General features: G+C 45.1%; 1 protein-coding gene across 2 annotated transcripts in view; it reads right to left on the bottom strand.

Moving 5' to 3' along the window:
* WISP1 (WNT1 inducible signaling pathway protein 1) overlaps positions 1 to 16,015 on the bottom strand; it is a 35,664-nt gene extending 19,649 nt beyond the window's left edge. For both annotated transcript variants that reach the window (NM_001024579.2, XM_015283082.4), the window contains exon 1: positions 15,847 to 16,015. In NM_001024579.2, coding sequence (NP_001019750.2) covers positions 15,847 to 15,894 — 48 coding nt within the window. In that variant the 5' untranslated portion in view covers positions 15,895 to 16,015. The remainder of the gene's footprint in view (positions 1 to 15,846) is intronic.
* Between the last annotated feature and the right edge of the window lie 258 nt (positions 16,016 to 16,273).

Below are 16,273 nucleotides of genomic sequence, written 5' to 3'. Positions count from 1 at the left end.
AAAAAAAGGCTGCTCTGGACAGAGACTAGAGGGGGAATTTGCTTTCAGGAGAGAATCCAGGACTTGATGATTCTTATGGGACCCTTCCAACTCTAGGTATTCTCTGATTCTATGAAGATTTGAAGAGTTGAACTGTTGTCTGTTTACCAAACCAGCGAGTAGGAAACATGTGGCTGCATCAACAGGAAAGTGGAACCTGGAGTCAAAAGTGCAATCTTAACATGTCCTTTTCTTCCCTAAATCCACTGAGAAGATGAACAGTTGAGATTCAATAACAAAAAGAAAGACCCCAACTGTGTAAGTTGTGTAGCAACAAAGTATAGAGAGGGGAGAGATTTGGCTCCAGTGTGCTGGCAGCCACACAGTGCTATCAGCAATAACATCCACTTTCCAGGACACAGCCAAGAAACGAAGCCTATTCAAGGTTGAAGAAAGCTCACACAATGTGAATTTGCTGTCTGGAGGATGAGTGCCAGGCCCTGAGGTCAAGCTGAGCCAGATGCAACCAGAGCTGTATGGACCAGACCTCCCACGATTGTCCATCTCTATATGTTGCCAGGCCTCCAGGTCACTTTTCTCCTCTTTCCCCTACTCTGCTAAGCTGAAAACCCTAGAATTTACATTTTTCAGCCTATCTTTCAACCTCAGAGGAGTGTCCAAGGCTCATTGTTTTCAGTTTAGGTTCAGATACACAGCAGAGAAAAATACAGAGATACCAAAATGTGTGTATGCATCCAAACCGTACTGTGGTCAAGAGGAGTTTAGGGCTGATCCTTGTGGACCTGGGTCTCACATCCAGTATTTACAGAGCCCAGAACCATTAACTCTCCAAAACTGAAGGGAATAGGTGCTGTCTGCTTTTCAGGAGCTTTACAGCACAGGATGCCTGAGTTTTAGGCTTTGTTACATTTTTGCCCTCTGTTTCATCCTTAAGAGTGATTTAGATCCCTATCTGTTTTATGTTTGTTTGTTTGCTTTTCCCTTGGATGATTACCCTATTCATGTTAAATTTTGATCTATCATTTTATCCCATAGATCTTAGTAGCATCAGATAACTGCTAAAAGTAGCAGTTTGACTAAAGATGAATTAAAACTATAAGGAATCACAGAATAATATAATCATTTGAGTAGAAAGGCACCTTTAAAGGCCAACCAGCCCAACTCCCCTGCAGTGAACAGGGACACCTAGATCAGGTTGCTCAGAGCCCAGTCCAGCCTGTCTTTGAATGTCTACAGGAATGAGGCATCCACCACCTCTATGGGCAAGAACGTATACCACTCAGACTTTAATAAGTCTGAAAGGAAATTAGATGACCAGAAAAAATTTCAGAGATGAGTGAATTTCCTGAAGTTAGGAGCTTTCCACAGGCAGACTGTCATGGAAACTGCATGCACACTGATAACACTGAAATCATTCGGAATGATTACTATTAAAATACCTCATATATATTTATTTTGGTGAGAAGAGAATAAAAGTATGTTTTTGTTCCAAAACAGTGCTTTGTCTGCATGGTACAGAGTTCCTTTCCACAGATGATCTGAGATTTTCTTTGCTTCTTTAAAGAAAACTTGTAATTTAGACTTAAAACAGTACTGTTCTCTCACAGTTATCAAGTTTCCTCTGCATTCTTGCCATGGATAAATTCTCTACATCTTGTCCATACTGGTCTGGATTTCCACAAAGTATTTAGAATTCTATGGACCTGGTATGGGAAGGATTCTCCTTCCTTTGCCTCCTAACTCATGACTAGGAGTGTAATTCTTCCCCATACTGAAAACAAGCCCAGAGTATTTGGCCTACAAGAATTGCGTAAAGCTGTTTGTACCCTTATGTACGTTTGCAGGACCATTGCACTGCAGTATAGTTTTGCAGCAGACACTTGCCCATTTCCTGCCATTATCTTTATCAAGAGGATGCTGGTTGAGGATGTGGTTATATGGATAGGAGGGCCACATGTCTTCTTTGCAGTGCATTAGCCAGCCCCATGCAGTAGCAGTGGAAAGCAGCGTGTCCTCCATACCCACAGATTAACAACATGGAGTCCTTTCATACATATTTTGAACTCTAGAATCCTAGAATGCTAGAATGACTTAGATTGGAAGGGACCTTAATGTCAATCCAATTCCAACCCCCTGCCATGGGCAGGGCTGCCACCCACCAGCTCAGGCTGCCCAGGGCCCTGGTGAACCTGGCCTGGAATGTCTCCAGGGATGGGGAATCCACAGTTTCTCTGGGTAGCGTGTGTCAGAGCCACCAACTGCTGAGTAAAGAATTTCTTCCTAACATCTAACTTAAATTTCTCCTTTCTTAGATTAAAGCTATTCCTCATTGTCCACTTTCTGACTACTAAAAAAGTCAGTCCCTCTCCTGCTTATAAACTCCGTTCAAGTACTGGAAGGCCACAGTAAGATTTTCCAGAGCCTTCTCCAGGCTGAGCAAGCCCAACTACCTCACTGTCTTCATAGGAGAGCTGCTCCAGCCCTCTGATCACCTTCATGGCCCTCCTCTAGACGTGCTCCAACAGCTCTGCATCCTTTTTGTACTGGAGGAATCAGTACCGTACTGGACGCTCCAGATGAGACCTCACAAGGGCAGAGTAGAGGAGGACAGTAACCTCCCTCTCCCTGCTGGCTACCCCTCTTCTGATGCAGCCCATCATACTATTGGCTTTCCAGTCTGTGAGTGCACACTTCTGGCTCATGTCCAGCTTTTTATCCTCCAGAACCCACAGATCCATTGCAGTCTCAAGAACAACTGCAGGACAGTCAGCAGAGCGATGGCTGAAAACAGCATCTTATCCCACATGCTATGAACCAGGAGGAGGGGGTGGTGAGGGGAACAGTCTGTTCCTGAAGAGCTGGCCCAGAAACAGCAAAAGGAGCAAACTCAGGCAATGGGGAGGAGGGAGGTTCGGAAGCGGATGGAGCCAGCTCTCAAGTCAGCATGGGCTTTGCATGACAAACACTATTCCAGACACATTTGAAGCTCAGATTTTGTTTTAATATGCAACAGAAATCCCCCAAATGCATCTGTACCTTCCCTCCCATTCCCAACAAAGGAAAGCTGCCACATTGCAAATGGGGATGGAAAAAAGGAAACCAGAGGCCTGTAGATTTGCCCTTGGCTCGTACAAAGCTTTAGGGACAAGACTGTTGCTTTCAAATTAAATACAGTGTAAACTGCAAATGGGGAAACTAGAACAACTCTTGGCATCAAATCATGAAGAAAAAAAAAAAAAGGAGTGAAGTTATTCATATAGGAAAATTATGTATTTTGCTGGAGAATGAATCCTGATGCCCCAGAAGTCAGTGGAAGGAGAACTGAAACATAAGGTTTTGGTAATCCAGATGTAAGAGAAAGAACATGAAATAGCTGCTGAAAGCAGTGCACGCTGATACACTCAGTGGTGTCAGCTCTGTGGATGGAAACTCATGCATTGCATTTGCAAGGCCAAGCAGAGCGTGACACATTCTGCTTCAAGAAGGGAATGTTCAGGGTGAAAAGCAGCATCTTTTGCAAGGAGGAAAGTATCAAATAACCCTGTTTAATCTCGGGCCCAAGAGATGAAGTGACTGTCCTGAAGGCAGACAGGATGTCTGTGGCAGATCTAAAAATAGCAGCTAGATTTCTTGTTCCTCCACTGTAACCATACCATGATCCCTCCTCCTACACACAGATAATAAACCAAGTTGTTTAGTTCTTACTGGATGCAAAAAAGTTGTTGTTCCACTGAGCCAGTTCTCACATGCTGCCAGCTGCTCAGCAGTCACTTACTTTGTGTTTTATCTTTCATCCATCACATGCACCCAATGCCTGCAAAGGGCATCAATCTTTCACCTCTCCAGCACTTCCAGCTCTATCAGATCAGTGGTGATCAGCAGTTTACAACTTGCTGTGCTGATGCAATGCGATGTAAGAACCCATCACACATGACTCAGATACTGAGATACCCACAGGAACTCAGGTAAAAAGCAACTAGGTGGAAAAATTCCCCATAATTCCAGTAAACCTCCAATGCTCTAAATTACATGAAACCAAAAACAACAACAGCTTGAGGTCACACCTTGAGTACTGCTTTGGGCCCTAGAAGAAAGACGTTGAGGTCCTGAACTGTGTCCAGAGAAGGTCGGTGAAGCTGTGAAGGGTCTGGAGCACAGGTCTTATGTGGAGCAGCTGAGGGGACTGAGATTGTTCAGTCTGGAGAAGAGGCTCAGGGGAGGCCTTATTGCTCTCTACAGCTACCTGAAAGGAGGTTGTGGTGAGGTGGGGGTTGGCCTCTTCTCCCAGATAACAGTAATGGGATGAGAGGTAATGGCTTCAAGTTGTGCCAGGGGGTGTTCAGGTTGGACATTAGGAAAATGATGGTCAAGCACTGGCATGGGCTACCAAAGGAGGTGGGGGAGTCACTGCTCCTGGAGGTATACAAGAAAGTGTAGATGTGGCACTGAATGCCATGCTCTGGAGTGGTCATAGGCTTAGGCCGATAGTTAGACTAGATGATCTTGAAGGCCTTCCAACCTTAATGATTCTATTATTCTATTAAAAAAAACCCTTTTTCTAGTCACAAGTACTGCTGCAGCTCCACCACAACCCGCTGTCATGGGGGGTTCCAACGAAGCACCTTAGCACGTCACAAGTAGAAAATGTTTTAGACTTTGCCATGCCCATCAGCACCCTCACATCTCCAAGGAAAAAAAAAAAAAAAAGGAAAAAGCAAAAACACTCCAGGAAAATATTGCCATTTCCCCCACCCTAAAAAAACCATAAACTGATAGAAACATTTCAGCTCTTAAACAGTTAAAGCTGCTGCTCTCCCACGAAGGAGAGGACACTTTCTATGGGTTTGTCTCCAGGAGGAAAAAGATTAATTTCTAATGCTATGGGTACTGACATTTTTGCTTATCTCTGGAAAGCTGGCCCTGGTGCTGGCTGCACGCAGCGCCCTGCAGGCCAACGGGGAGCTTCGAGCACAGAGCTGGGCTCCCGGCTCCCCGACACGCGAGGGCAGTGTTGGTGCACAGATGTCAGGGCTCAGAGCTCTCCTGCTTCTCCCGAGCGATCTCCTCGGCTGGGGCTTCTCCCTGTGCACACCCCGTGTCCCAAATGACGCGTCTGGGGAGCGTCTGGGGAGGCAGATGTGGTGTTAAGCTTAAATATTTATATCTGCACAACTCCCGGTGGTGTTTCTAAGCGAGGTTCCCCACTGTGTTACAGGGTGAACAATAAAACCATGGTCAACACATTGACAAGCATGTGATCACGTGGGGAATCGGACAGATGGAAGTCTTCAACTATTCCTCTTTCAAATGGTGGAATCATTGAGAATGGAGAGGTTTTAAATAAACCCTAATTGCTCTGCTGTCATATCCTTTTATTCCTCTAATCAAATATTCCAGCCTCCAAGATGATACCTTGGAAAACGTTTTAATATAGGTGAGGGGAAAAAAATAAGTTAAAATATGACAGACACCCCCTCAGCCTATAGCAGACAGCCTATGTGATACATATGGAATAAATGACACAAACCATAGAAACACAGGTGTGTAGGGGGAATACACATGTCTATTTTTTGCATATACATATATGTAAATCACACCGAATTAAGCATATCATCTAGAAGAAGCAGAAGCTTCTTATCTGAGTATGAAAGCAGGACTGTAGTGCATTGTTCCACTGCAGGCTCAGGAGCCCACCCACACCCGAGCAACTCTGACGAGCGAGGAATCCACCTGTCTGTACAAACACGGTCACACCAACCCTTCGGGGAACTCCAGTGCACCAAAGAAGCCAATTATCAGTTTTAATGCAAAATTTCTAAGAACAAGTAAAGCGACCCCTGGAAACCCACCAACTCATAGACATCAACTTGCAGTTGATCCCATTCTGATGTCCCTGGAGAGCTGTGCATCACAGAAATATTTGGTTAAGGGTCTGTTTTTAGAGACGTACAATTGGCACTCAAAAGAAAAAACAAAAACAAAAACCAACCCAGTGAGAATTAGAATCATAGAATTGTAGAATCATCATGGTTGGAAAAGACCACTAGGATTATCTAGTCCAGCTGTCATTAATAGTGAATACATCATTAACAACAAATGATCTTCATAGATGAACTTTGTTGACAGATATCAGGGACGCCAATATAGATTTAATGATGGTAACTGCAATAGATGAAGTCAAACGTGAAAGAGGAAAACTGGCTGAATTTGCACCCATATTCTTATAGCAGCATTTACCAGCCCACACACGGGTGCTGTGGATATGACCTAGTCCTCCAAGACCAAGATCCAGCAGGAAATACTGCCAGCAGTGCTTATGAAAAAATCACCTGCTGAGTGGCCAAACTAGTTAAGGGAATATGTATACTTTCCTAATTTATTTTCCACTTTTTTTTTTCCCTTAAAAATGTAACTGAAGAGTTTTATAGCATAATCCACTTGAAGATTCTCAGCACTGGCTGCAGTTTTTGTGGTTTGGTCCTTCCTTGCTAAAGAGATAAAATGACCCAGCTGTTACTCTAAAACCAAAGACCTGGTTGCCTGCAGGCAGCCAAGTACATGTGCCAGCCATTCGAGAGAGTGCTTAATTTCCTCCAGATGGATTTTGATGTCTCTGCCTTCTTATCAGCCCAAATACAGAAGTTTCCCTTTGTCACAGCAGATATAAACTGGTGATCATAAATGTGAAATATAGCCTACTTCGTTATCATACATATGAAGGAATGTTTTGGTGGGCTTCAAAACCCAGGAAGCAAGATCCACAAGTCCAAACAAACACAGAGGAACCTCTTGCACCACAAATACAAGCATGCAAAGGACAGCATTTAGCAGGCATGGCAGTGACAACTGTTTACGACACAACCTGGAGATGCTTTAAGATACTGCTGGAATTTCAGAGCAAAGCTACCAGTCTGACTGCAGAGACCTGGTACAAGATAATAGTGAAGGTCTTTTTCAAACAGGATGATTTTATCATTCCATGATTCTATGAATGTCTCCCCAGTGCAGTATAGCCAGTCCCATAATGAACAAATACAAGTTCAGTGAAGTCATTGCTTTGGGTGTTTAATGTTGTCCCCCCAAAAGTCATAGAATCATTTATTATCATATAGAATCATGAATGACCTAGGTTGGAAGGGACTTTAGAGAGAATTGAGCTCAAAACACCTGCCATGGGCAGGACTGCTGCCCTACAGATCAGGCTGACCACAACCCAATTTAACCTGGTCTGGAATGCCTCCAGGGATGGGGCATCCATAGCTTCTCTGAGCAGCCTGCGCCAGTACCTCACCACCCTGTGAGTAAATAATTTCTTCCTAACATCTAACTCAAATTTCTCCTTTTTAAGGTAAAGCCATTTCCCCTTGTTGTATCACTATCAGACCATGTAAAAAGTCTGTCCTCTCCACCTTGCAAGCTCCCCTCAAGTACTCAAAGGCCACAACAAAATTTGTTCATGAAGGGCGGGTCCTGCTTGACCAACCTGATCTCTTATGATCTAGTGACCCGTCTGGTGGATGAGGGAAAGGCTGTTGATGTAGTCTACCTGGACTTCAGCAAAGTCTTTGACACTGTCTCCCACAGTATTCTCCTGGAGAAGCTGGCAGTCCATGGCTTTGAAAGGTACACACTTCGTTGGGTAAAGAACTGGCTGGAGGGATGGGCCCAAAGAGTGGTGGTGAATGGAGTTAAATCCAGCTGGCAACTGGTTGTGAGCGGTGCTCCCCAGGGGTTGGTACTGGGGCGTGTCCTGTTTAATATCTTTACTGATGACCTGGATAAGGGCAGTGAGTGCACCCTCAGTAAGTTTGCAGGTGACACAAAGTTGGCAGGAACTGTCAGTCTGCCTGGAGGTAGGAAGGCTCTACAGCTCTGTACAGGCTGGATAGTCGGGCTGAGGCCAATGGGATGAAGTTCAACAAGACTAGGTCCTGCACTTTGGCCACAACACCCCCAAGCAACACTACAGGCTTGGAGCAGAATGGCTGGAAGACTGTGTAGAAGAAACAAACCTAGGGGTGTTGGTCAACACTCAGCTGAACATGAGACAGCAGTATGCCCAGGTGGCCAAGAAGTCCAATGGCATCCTGGCTGGTATCACAAATAGTACTGCCAGCAGGAGAAGGGAAATGATCACTCTCCTATTCTCAGCAGTGGTGAGGCCGCACCTCCAGTACTGTGTTCACTTTTGGGCCCCTCACTACAAGAAAGACATCGAGGCCCTGGAGCATGTTCAGAGACCAGCAATGAAGCTCATGAGAAGTCTGGAGCGCAAGTCTTATGAGGAGCGGCTGAGAGAGCTGGGTCTACTTAGTCTGGAGAAGAGGAGGCTCAAGGGAGAATTTATTGCTCTCTACAACTAAATGAAGGGAGGTTAAGGTGATGTGGGAGTCATCCCCTTCTCCCGTGTAACTAGCGATAGGACTAGGGGGGAATGGCTTCAGACTGGATGTCAGGAAATAATACTTCTCCAAAAGAGTGGTCAGGCACTGGAATGAGCTGCCAAGGGAGGTGGTTGAATTTCTGTCCCTGGAAGTTGTCAAGAAACGTTTAGATGTTGTACTGAGTAACATGGTTTGGTGGAAGTATTGGTGGTAGATGGACAGTTGGACTGGATGACCTTGGAGGTCTTTTTCAACCTTGGTAATTCTATGATTCTATGATATGGGTGGTAGGTATAGTAGTTCCATGGTTCGATATTTGATGCTACATATTCCCTTGGAAGTATTGCACTGGATAGGTATTTAGTATGCCAAGAAGGGAAAGAACAGATGGTCCCTAAATATCAGTGATGACAAACTGAACAGAAGGAATTTGATTCAGCTCTAAGAGAAAGGTATTTAAGCAACATAAGCAGTACTGGTATTGAGAGTTCTGTTCATTCAAACATCAAAGAAATGCTGGACCAAGATACTTTGCTATACTGCTCTATCACCACACATGAGATATTTTTTCTTCTAAATCTGCAAGGACACAAAGCCTTAGGAGAAGGTCTGGAATTGCTCTGTTACAGCAAGGTTCTAGCTGCACACATATCCAGCAACATCAGGATCCAGGTATGCTCAGCTGATTAACAACCCCCCCTGGATGATGCATGAACCCACAATTATTTCTGCAAGTACTTCTCAGGTTTCCCTTTGGGCTCAACAGAAGCCATCCTGGAGTTCATGAAACTTGGCCTTCCAACTTGGTCATCTCTCATTTGCTTTCTAGGTTAAGTAGAATGACAGACCCAGAATAATAAAACAGAACAACATGGGAGCTGTTGAGAAAGAGAAGTGGAACACAGAGATGACCGCACAGTCCTGGAATGCATCAGCAACCCAAGTATTAGAATTTCATTATTCAAGCTGTGCTGTAAAGCTTAGCTTAAATGTTATCTTCTTCCACAGCTGTTTCAGCCTAATGGCTCTCTTTTCTTTCCCCATCTGCAAGAATTACACATACAAGCAGAGCCAGCTGTTGGCACCCAGAGAGGTAAAAATGCTTTTTCTTCCTACTACTTTCCCATACCTAGCCTAGAGCAAGGATTACAAATCAAAGCCCAGTCTATTAGAAGCCATGAGGGATTAAGAAAACTCTAGAAGATTCACCCAGGATGCCAGAATAAGCAACAGGCAAGAGAGAAAAACATAGGTTTTGGTATGGATGCACTGAAAAACAGGGACCAGTGGAGGTATTGCCTAGAGCTGGGAGACCACTAGTTTGCAGGAGATCCTTACCCACAGCTAGCAATCCCAGAGCAGCAGAGGAGAACATCTGCAAATATCTGCTAAAGTAGCAGACTCAGGGACCCTCAACCCAGGAACACATCTGTAAAAACAAAACTCTGTGATCTCCTGCCAGCCAGCATTGAGCAGTGGAAGGCTGAAGGTAGCCTGTATAAGGATGCAGCAACTTCTGGGCAGGATAAAGCTTAGAAGAGGCACTGATAGGAAAATTTGGGTGCTGCAAGCCCAAACCAGAGAGCTAGAGTTGATTTCTTGGTATGTACAGGAAAATAAGTGGTAGGCTTTGTTTGGCTTCTTAGGCTTGTTCACTGCCACACTGACAGCTCTCAGTCAAAATTTCTACTTAATAGAAACATGAAATGTTGTGTTTAATGTAAGCATCTTAAGACTGACAGTGGTTGAGCTATATTATAAGAAAGCAAAGGGAAAGTCAGGAGGACATCTTAACCTAAGGTGCCTACCTGCTTCTCCAAGGGACAAACTCAAATTTGAAAAGAGAAGGGAAACCTTCCCCTGATCTCTGATCCCCAGCTTGAGACACTGACGGATTTGATACCCAACAGTATCTTGAGTTGAAGCTGTGGGCATTCAGCCTCTTCCAGGACACATCTGTCAATGTCCTCATGCACAGCACTACTTCTTTCTTTTTTTATTTTAAAACAGCTTCATTTCATTTCCACTCACACATGAGAGCCAAGGCTGTCCAGACAGGAATGCTGAAGACCCCGCTGGGACACTGAGGCCATCCAAAAAAAGAGCAGTTCTCAGAAAGATGAGTGTTGACACGATACTAAAGCATCTCCTAATGCCCCAGTGTGGGCGCCCAGGGCTTCTGAATCACGGAATCATAGAATAAAGCAAATTGGAAGGGACCCATAAGGACCATCGAGTCCAACTCCTGAATAAAAAAGTCAAAAGTCCCATAGAAACATGGAGGACTTCTGAAATTTTTGACCTTTCCCCAGCACCTTGGGAAAACAGAAGAACATAAACATACGCAACTCTTTCAAAGAACAGACACCCAACACAACCATGGGAATCTCATACTTCTGCTAAAGCCCACAGTTATTATCATTAACTAATGCCTTTCCCCTGAGAATCCCAGCTCGAGGAGTATTCACATGGCAGACAGAACTGCTGCCACATGAAGCAATCCCAGATTTGGGTCTAGGCCTCAAAGCCATCTGAAGCACCATTCAGTTCTGCTTTCAGTGTGCTGCCTTAGAAATGGCAATGATTTTGTTATGTGTGAGGATTTGCAAGGGGCAATGCTGAATAAAACAGATTTAGGAGAGTCTACGTGTGGTGCAGCCATACGCACAGGGGTGACATCTACCAGCGCTGAGCCATAAGCTACTCACAGCTGGCTCTTTTGCTGCTCTAATCAGAGTAACTTCAATTGACATCTGTAATGTATGGAAGTGGAGGATGAAACTATGCTTCTAAGGAGCACAGTCAGCCTCTCTCTGATAAGCATATGCAACAGGGAATGGTGGGAAGGGTAGAGGGACAAGTAATATGAACCTTGAATCTATGCTGCTTGAGATTATCTATGTGACATTGTCCATGTTGCAAGCCTGCATCCTTCCATTACAGGGCACTCAGTAGAAAAACCTCAGCTTACCTCTCTCAGAGAGCCACAGGATTTTGCAGGCAAGGATAAAGGCGTCTTTAGTTCTAGACTATATGTGAGATGCTAGCAAAGCAAATAGATAAATTAATAAATCAATCTCTGGATTTTTCTTTTTCCTTTTTTTTTTCTTTCTTTTTTTTTGGTTCAAACTTGGTCAGAACGTGGTTTTTTCTGGAAGAGCACAGAGAAATGTAATCATTTTTTCCTGCCACCATATCCAAATATTTTGCAAATGAATTTCTTGGCCTCACATCTGTGCCAATAAATCTTATAAAAAGGAGAAGGAAAAACCACACATTACAGTTTTCAAACCACCTTCCACACAGCCTTAGGCAGCTCTGAATTCATGTTGTAATCAGCGATTAGTTAATGAAATCACTGCTCACAAAAGAGGCTGTAAAATCATATTTGAAGATCTCACTCCTCCTTTCCACCCACTAAGCCAAAAGTCTGGTGTTTATGTGTCATGTCTGCCATCACATCAAATAAAAGTGTCAAACCTGCCTACTAGTTGATATAATGAAGAGCAGTACCACTCTGCCATCTGACCTGCTGTTACCAGCACCACCGAAAGACCTGATAGTGACATTTCAGTATTGAAAGGAGGCTATAAGAAAGAAGGGAAAAGACTCTTCAGCAGGGTCTGTTGTGACAGGACACATGGAAATGGTTTCAGATTAAAAAAGGGGAGATTTAGTCTGGATATAGGGCAAAAACTTTTTACAGTAAGGGTGATGAGGCACTGGAACAGGTTGCCCAGAGAGGTGGTGGATCCTGGGGACACTGAAGATCAGGCTGCATGGGGCTCTGAGAAACTTGATAGAACTGCAGTTGTCCCTGTTTGGTGCAGGGGAGTTGGACTGGATGACATTTAAGGGTCCCTTCCAACCCAAATGTTTCTATGATCAAAGGCGAATTCTGTGGGACTGCACTCATTCCTTATCTACACACCACCCATTCCCCCCCTTCACACTGGGGATTTTAGAAAAACCCAATGCTGTCCTTCCTTCTTCCCATATAATTCCCCAATTTTCTAAAAAGTGCAGAATTGCTTTGCTAACCATCACCCTGCTCTGGGATTTTTTTGTCCCATCTGAATAGGGATCTCCTATCTGCTGAATCAAGAGGACAAAAAGTAGAAGATCCCAGCTCTGATTCCTCTGTACGCAGCACTAAAAGGGGCCATCACACCCAGACTTAAAGCTCTTGCTGCAGAAATGACTCAGGCACTGAGGAATCTCAGCAAAGCTGATGGGACTTGGGCTCCCATGGTCTCTGCCCTTATATCTATGAAAAACATTTTAAGACATCTGAAAAGATATGCTTGAAGTTCTAATTACACTCTGCTATTTCATAGAATCATAGACTCATAGAATAGCCTGGGTTGAAAAGGACCTCAAAGATCATCTAGTTTCAACCCCCCTGCCACAGGCAGGGTCGTCAACCACCAGACCAGGTTGCCCAGAGCCACCAAACTCTTCACCCATACAGTTAGGTCCCAGTACAAAACCTTATCAATAAAACATTTTAAGAACTCAGTAACCACCTGTGGCTGAATGCAGCACTGAGGTGAGGGTGACTCCTGCAGGACCTGAGAGCTGCCTTCTGAAGAGTTCTTTATGACATACCTGTTCTTTTCCTATTAACTCTCCTCTCCTTTTCTCCTTGGAAGAAGCCCATAGATATATATATATATTCTAGGTATATTCTGGTTATCATCCCTGCTCTTCTCTTTCCCAGCGTAGCATCTTTTTTTTCTGTCTTTTTTCATCTGCCTGTCACTGTAGGAGAGTCACAGGTCCCCAGAGAGACCATGGATGTTTGCATGTGCATTGTGGCCTGTCTGGTGCTGGCACTCCATGGAGACTTGCACCAGGTTGGGAAGATCTTTATTGCTGTTGAGGATTGAAGATCTTTATTGTTGTTGTATCAAAGATACAATGCAACACACAGTGAGGTGGGGCTCTGACAGCTTTATTAGTGTCCATCTGCATGTGGTTGTAGCAGATGACCATGAGATCTCTTATCTGGCGACCAGTGATAGAACCCAAGGGAATGGCATAAAGCTGCAATAGGGGTGAGTCAGGTTGGATATCAAGAAAAGGTTCTTCACCAGAAGGCAGTGGGCACAGAATAGGCTGCCCAGGGAAGTGTCACAACCCCAAGATGCCAGAGTTCAAGGAGCGTTTGGACAATGCTCTCAGATATACTGTCTGATTTTTGGGTGGTCCTGTGGTGAGCCAGGAGTTGGATTCAACGATCCTCGTGGATCCCTTCCAACTTAGGGTATTCTATGATCCTAGGAGACATCTCCTTGATCATGGGATATCTCTCATGAGCAAGGTGGCCATCACAGGTAAATATTTATAATATCTCATATCATTTGCAATATGCATTTTACTGTTTAACATCTTTCTCTTAAGCAGACTAGATCATGCCTGATCTTCCCTCAAAAGTCCTTTCAGTACTGCACAGACTAATTCTTACTCCTAGTTGTTCTGCCTTGCATGTCTCATCTCTCCATACTGTCACATTACTCACCCCCATTCCCTCATCTGCTTTTATATAACAACCACAAATCTGCCCTTCAGCAGCTTACTATCCCCATCCCACAGCAGTTCAGGTGTGCAGAAGGCCCACAGAAAGCTAGTTTTGCACTGGAGCTTTCTTATTAAAGATGGCACAAGCTCCCAGGGTCCAACTCCACATCTTGGTCCAGGAGGTGGCAATGCCCTGGGATACTTCAAAGAGATGGAGCTCCACCAGCACAGATAGTTTGACAGCTTGAACTGGAGACAGTCCAGAACCACGACTCTTTTAGGCTATTTTTTTTATATTCTTTCAAATACTTTTTTAGATACTCTTTAGACCAAATTCACTGCCAGAACTATTCAGATTGCACCCACTCATTCATCCCCGCAGCAGGCGCATGTGTCTGCATGCACTCACACATACTTTCATGCTACAGCTGCTTTTCTGACAAACAGCTTTGATATCAGGGAGCCTGAGATAGCCACTAAGAGATTTCCAAGGCACTCACACACACCTTCTGTAATAACCCCACTGGAGGGGAGGTGGCAGGAGTTGGGCTCTCCTATTCTATTCCTGTGACTTTTTGCTTGCTCAACAAAAATCTGAGTTGATTATTACCTCAGAGAGACAGAGAGGTGCATTTTGTTTGCTACTGGTTTTGTGATCGTTTGGTTTGTATTTTTTGTTGTTGTTGTTTGTTTTTGTTTTTATTTCTTTTTCTAGAAGAGGCACCATATCAGCCCATCTCCACGTTCAAGCAGGACTTATCGCTGAGCCATCTGCATGCACACAGGTGCGTTTCACCACACCACGCGTGCTACTTTCTCTCTGTAATGCCCCACTTCATCTCTCTACACACCCCACAACCAGCAGCCCTACAAACCCAAATTCCCCCCCGTGCAAAGCAGTTCATTTCACCCCGCTGTGAGCAGAAGCGATGCTCAGACGCTGCCTTACACGTGGCTGTCTCAGGGAATGCCACAGCCTCAAGCGTGTCGCTGGCACCCTCTCTCTGCACCTCCTTCGGGTTACCCACTGCTACCACTGCTACCGCCGGGGATGATGATGAGGGTGGGGTGTGGGACTGCTCCCCGCTCTCCCGTTGCGGACAGGCACTGCCCGCACGCATCGCCTCCCTGCCTTGACTGTCTCCTAAACAGGGAGAAACAAAACTGATCGGAGGCAGCGCCGGCGGCGGCACCGCACCTGCGGGGAGCGGCCGGCAGTGTCCGCTCCCGGTCCCGGTCCCGATCCCTGCACGGCACGGCACAGCACTGCTCCAGCCCCGCTCCCGGCCCGGCCGGTCACCGCCGCCCGCCTCTCCGCTCCAACCTGCTCCCCTAGCAGCCTGACTCTGGCTGCTCCGGGCAGCGCAGGGTCACCGTTTCCTCCTTGTTTTGCTCCACAGTAAGAATAGTAGCAATAAAAGAAAACAACCAAGCAAACAAAAAGAGAAACCCACAGTTTTGTGTGCAGATTCACCTGGATGCTAAGTAGAGATGGACTCAACTCACAGACACTTCTGCACTTTTCCTTTTTCCTTTCCTTTCTTCTTTTTCCTTTTTCCTTTCTTCTTTTTCCCTTTCTCCTTTCCTTTCCTTTCCTTTCCTTTCCTTTCCTTTCCTTTCCTTTCCTTTCCTTTCCTTTCCTTTCCTTTCCTTTCCTTTCCTTTCCTTTCCTTTCCTTTCCTTTCCTTTCCTTTCCTTTCCTTTCCTTTCCTTTCCTTTCCTTTCCTTTCCTTTCCTTTCCTTTCCTTTCCTTTCCTTTCCGTTCTTTTCCTTTCCTTTCCTTTCCCCCACAGCTCACCTTTCCCTGCTCACTTCCACTCTCACCTCCCCACCACTTACCAGTTCCCACCTTCCCGCATGCACCGCACTTACTCCCACCACCCTACCATGCACTAAGCACAAGAGTGTTTGCAGAGGATACTCCTGCAGTTTCCAAACTCACCTGCAAAATGCTGCTTGTTGCTAGAATCCAGGGCAAAAGCCACCTCATCCCTGGAAGCCGGGATTAAATACATTGATTGAACCCAGATTTAGAGCCGTTTTGAACAAAAACACCACTTTCGGGAATGCAGAGCAATCCTTAACTGGTAACCTAGCCTAGGCACTCTGCCTTTTTCTCTTGGCTCTTTGGGGATTTTATTAAAGACAGATCTGACGTCAGGGTGAAGGACAAGCCCTGCATTTTTCCTCTGGAGAAACTTTTCCTGCCTTCACTTCTTCATTTTTGTGTGTGGTGTTGTCCCACCTCCTGCATTTCAGTGCACTGCCGTTAGCCAAAGGGCTCTTAAAGGGAAAGCTGCAGTACAGTGGTCCAACGCTGCGATTTAACTCTGCACTGAGAGGCTCAGAGCCTGTCCATAACACTGCTC

This window comes from Gallus gallus, chromosome 2 (genome assembly GCF_016699485.2).
Source record: "Gallus gallus isolate bGalGal1 chromosome 2, bGalGal1.mat.broiler.GRCg7b, whole genome shotgun sequence".
NCBI classification, from domain to species: Eukaryota; Metazoa; Chordata; class Aves; order Galliformes; family Phasianidae; genus Gallus; species Gallus gallus.
Note: the sequence above shows the minus strand (reverse complement) of the source record. Positions and strands in the feature narration are given on the sequence as shown.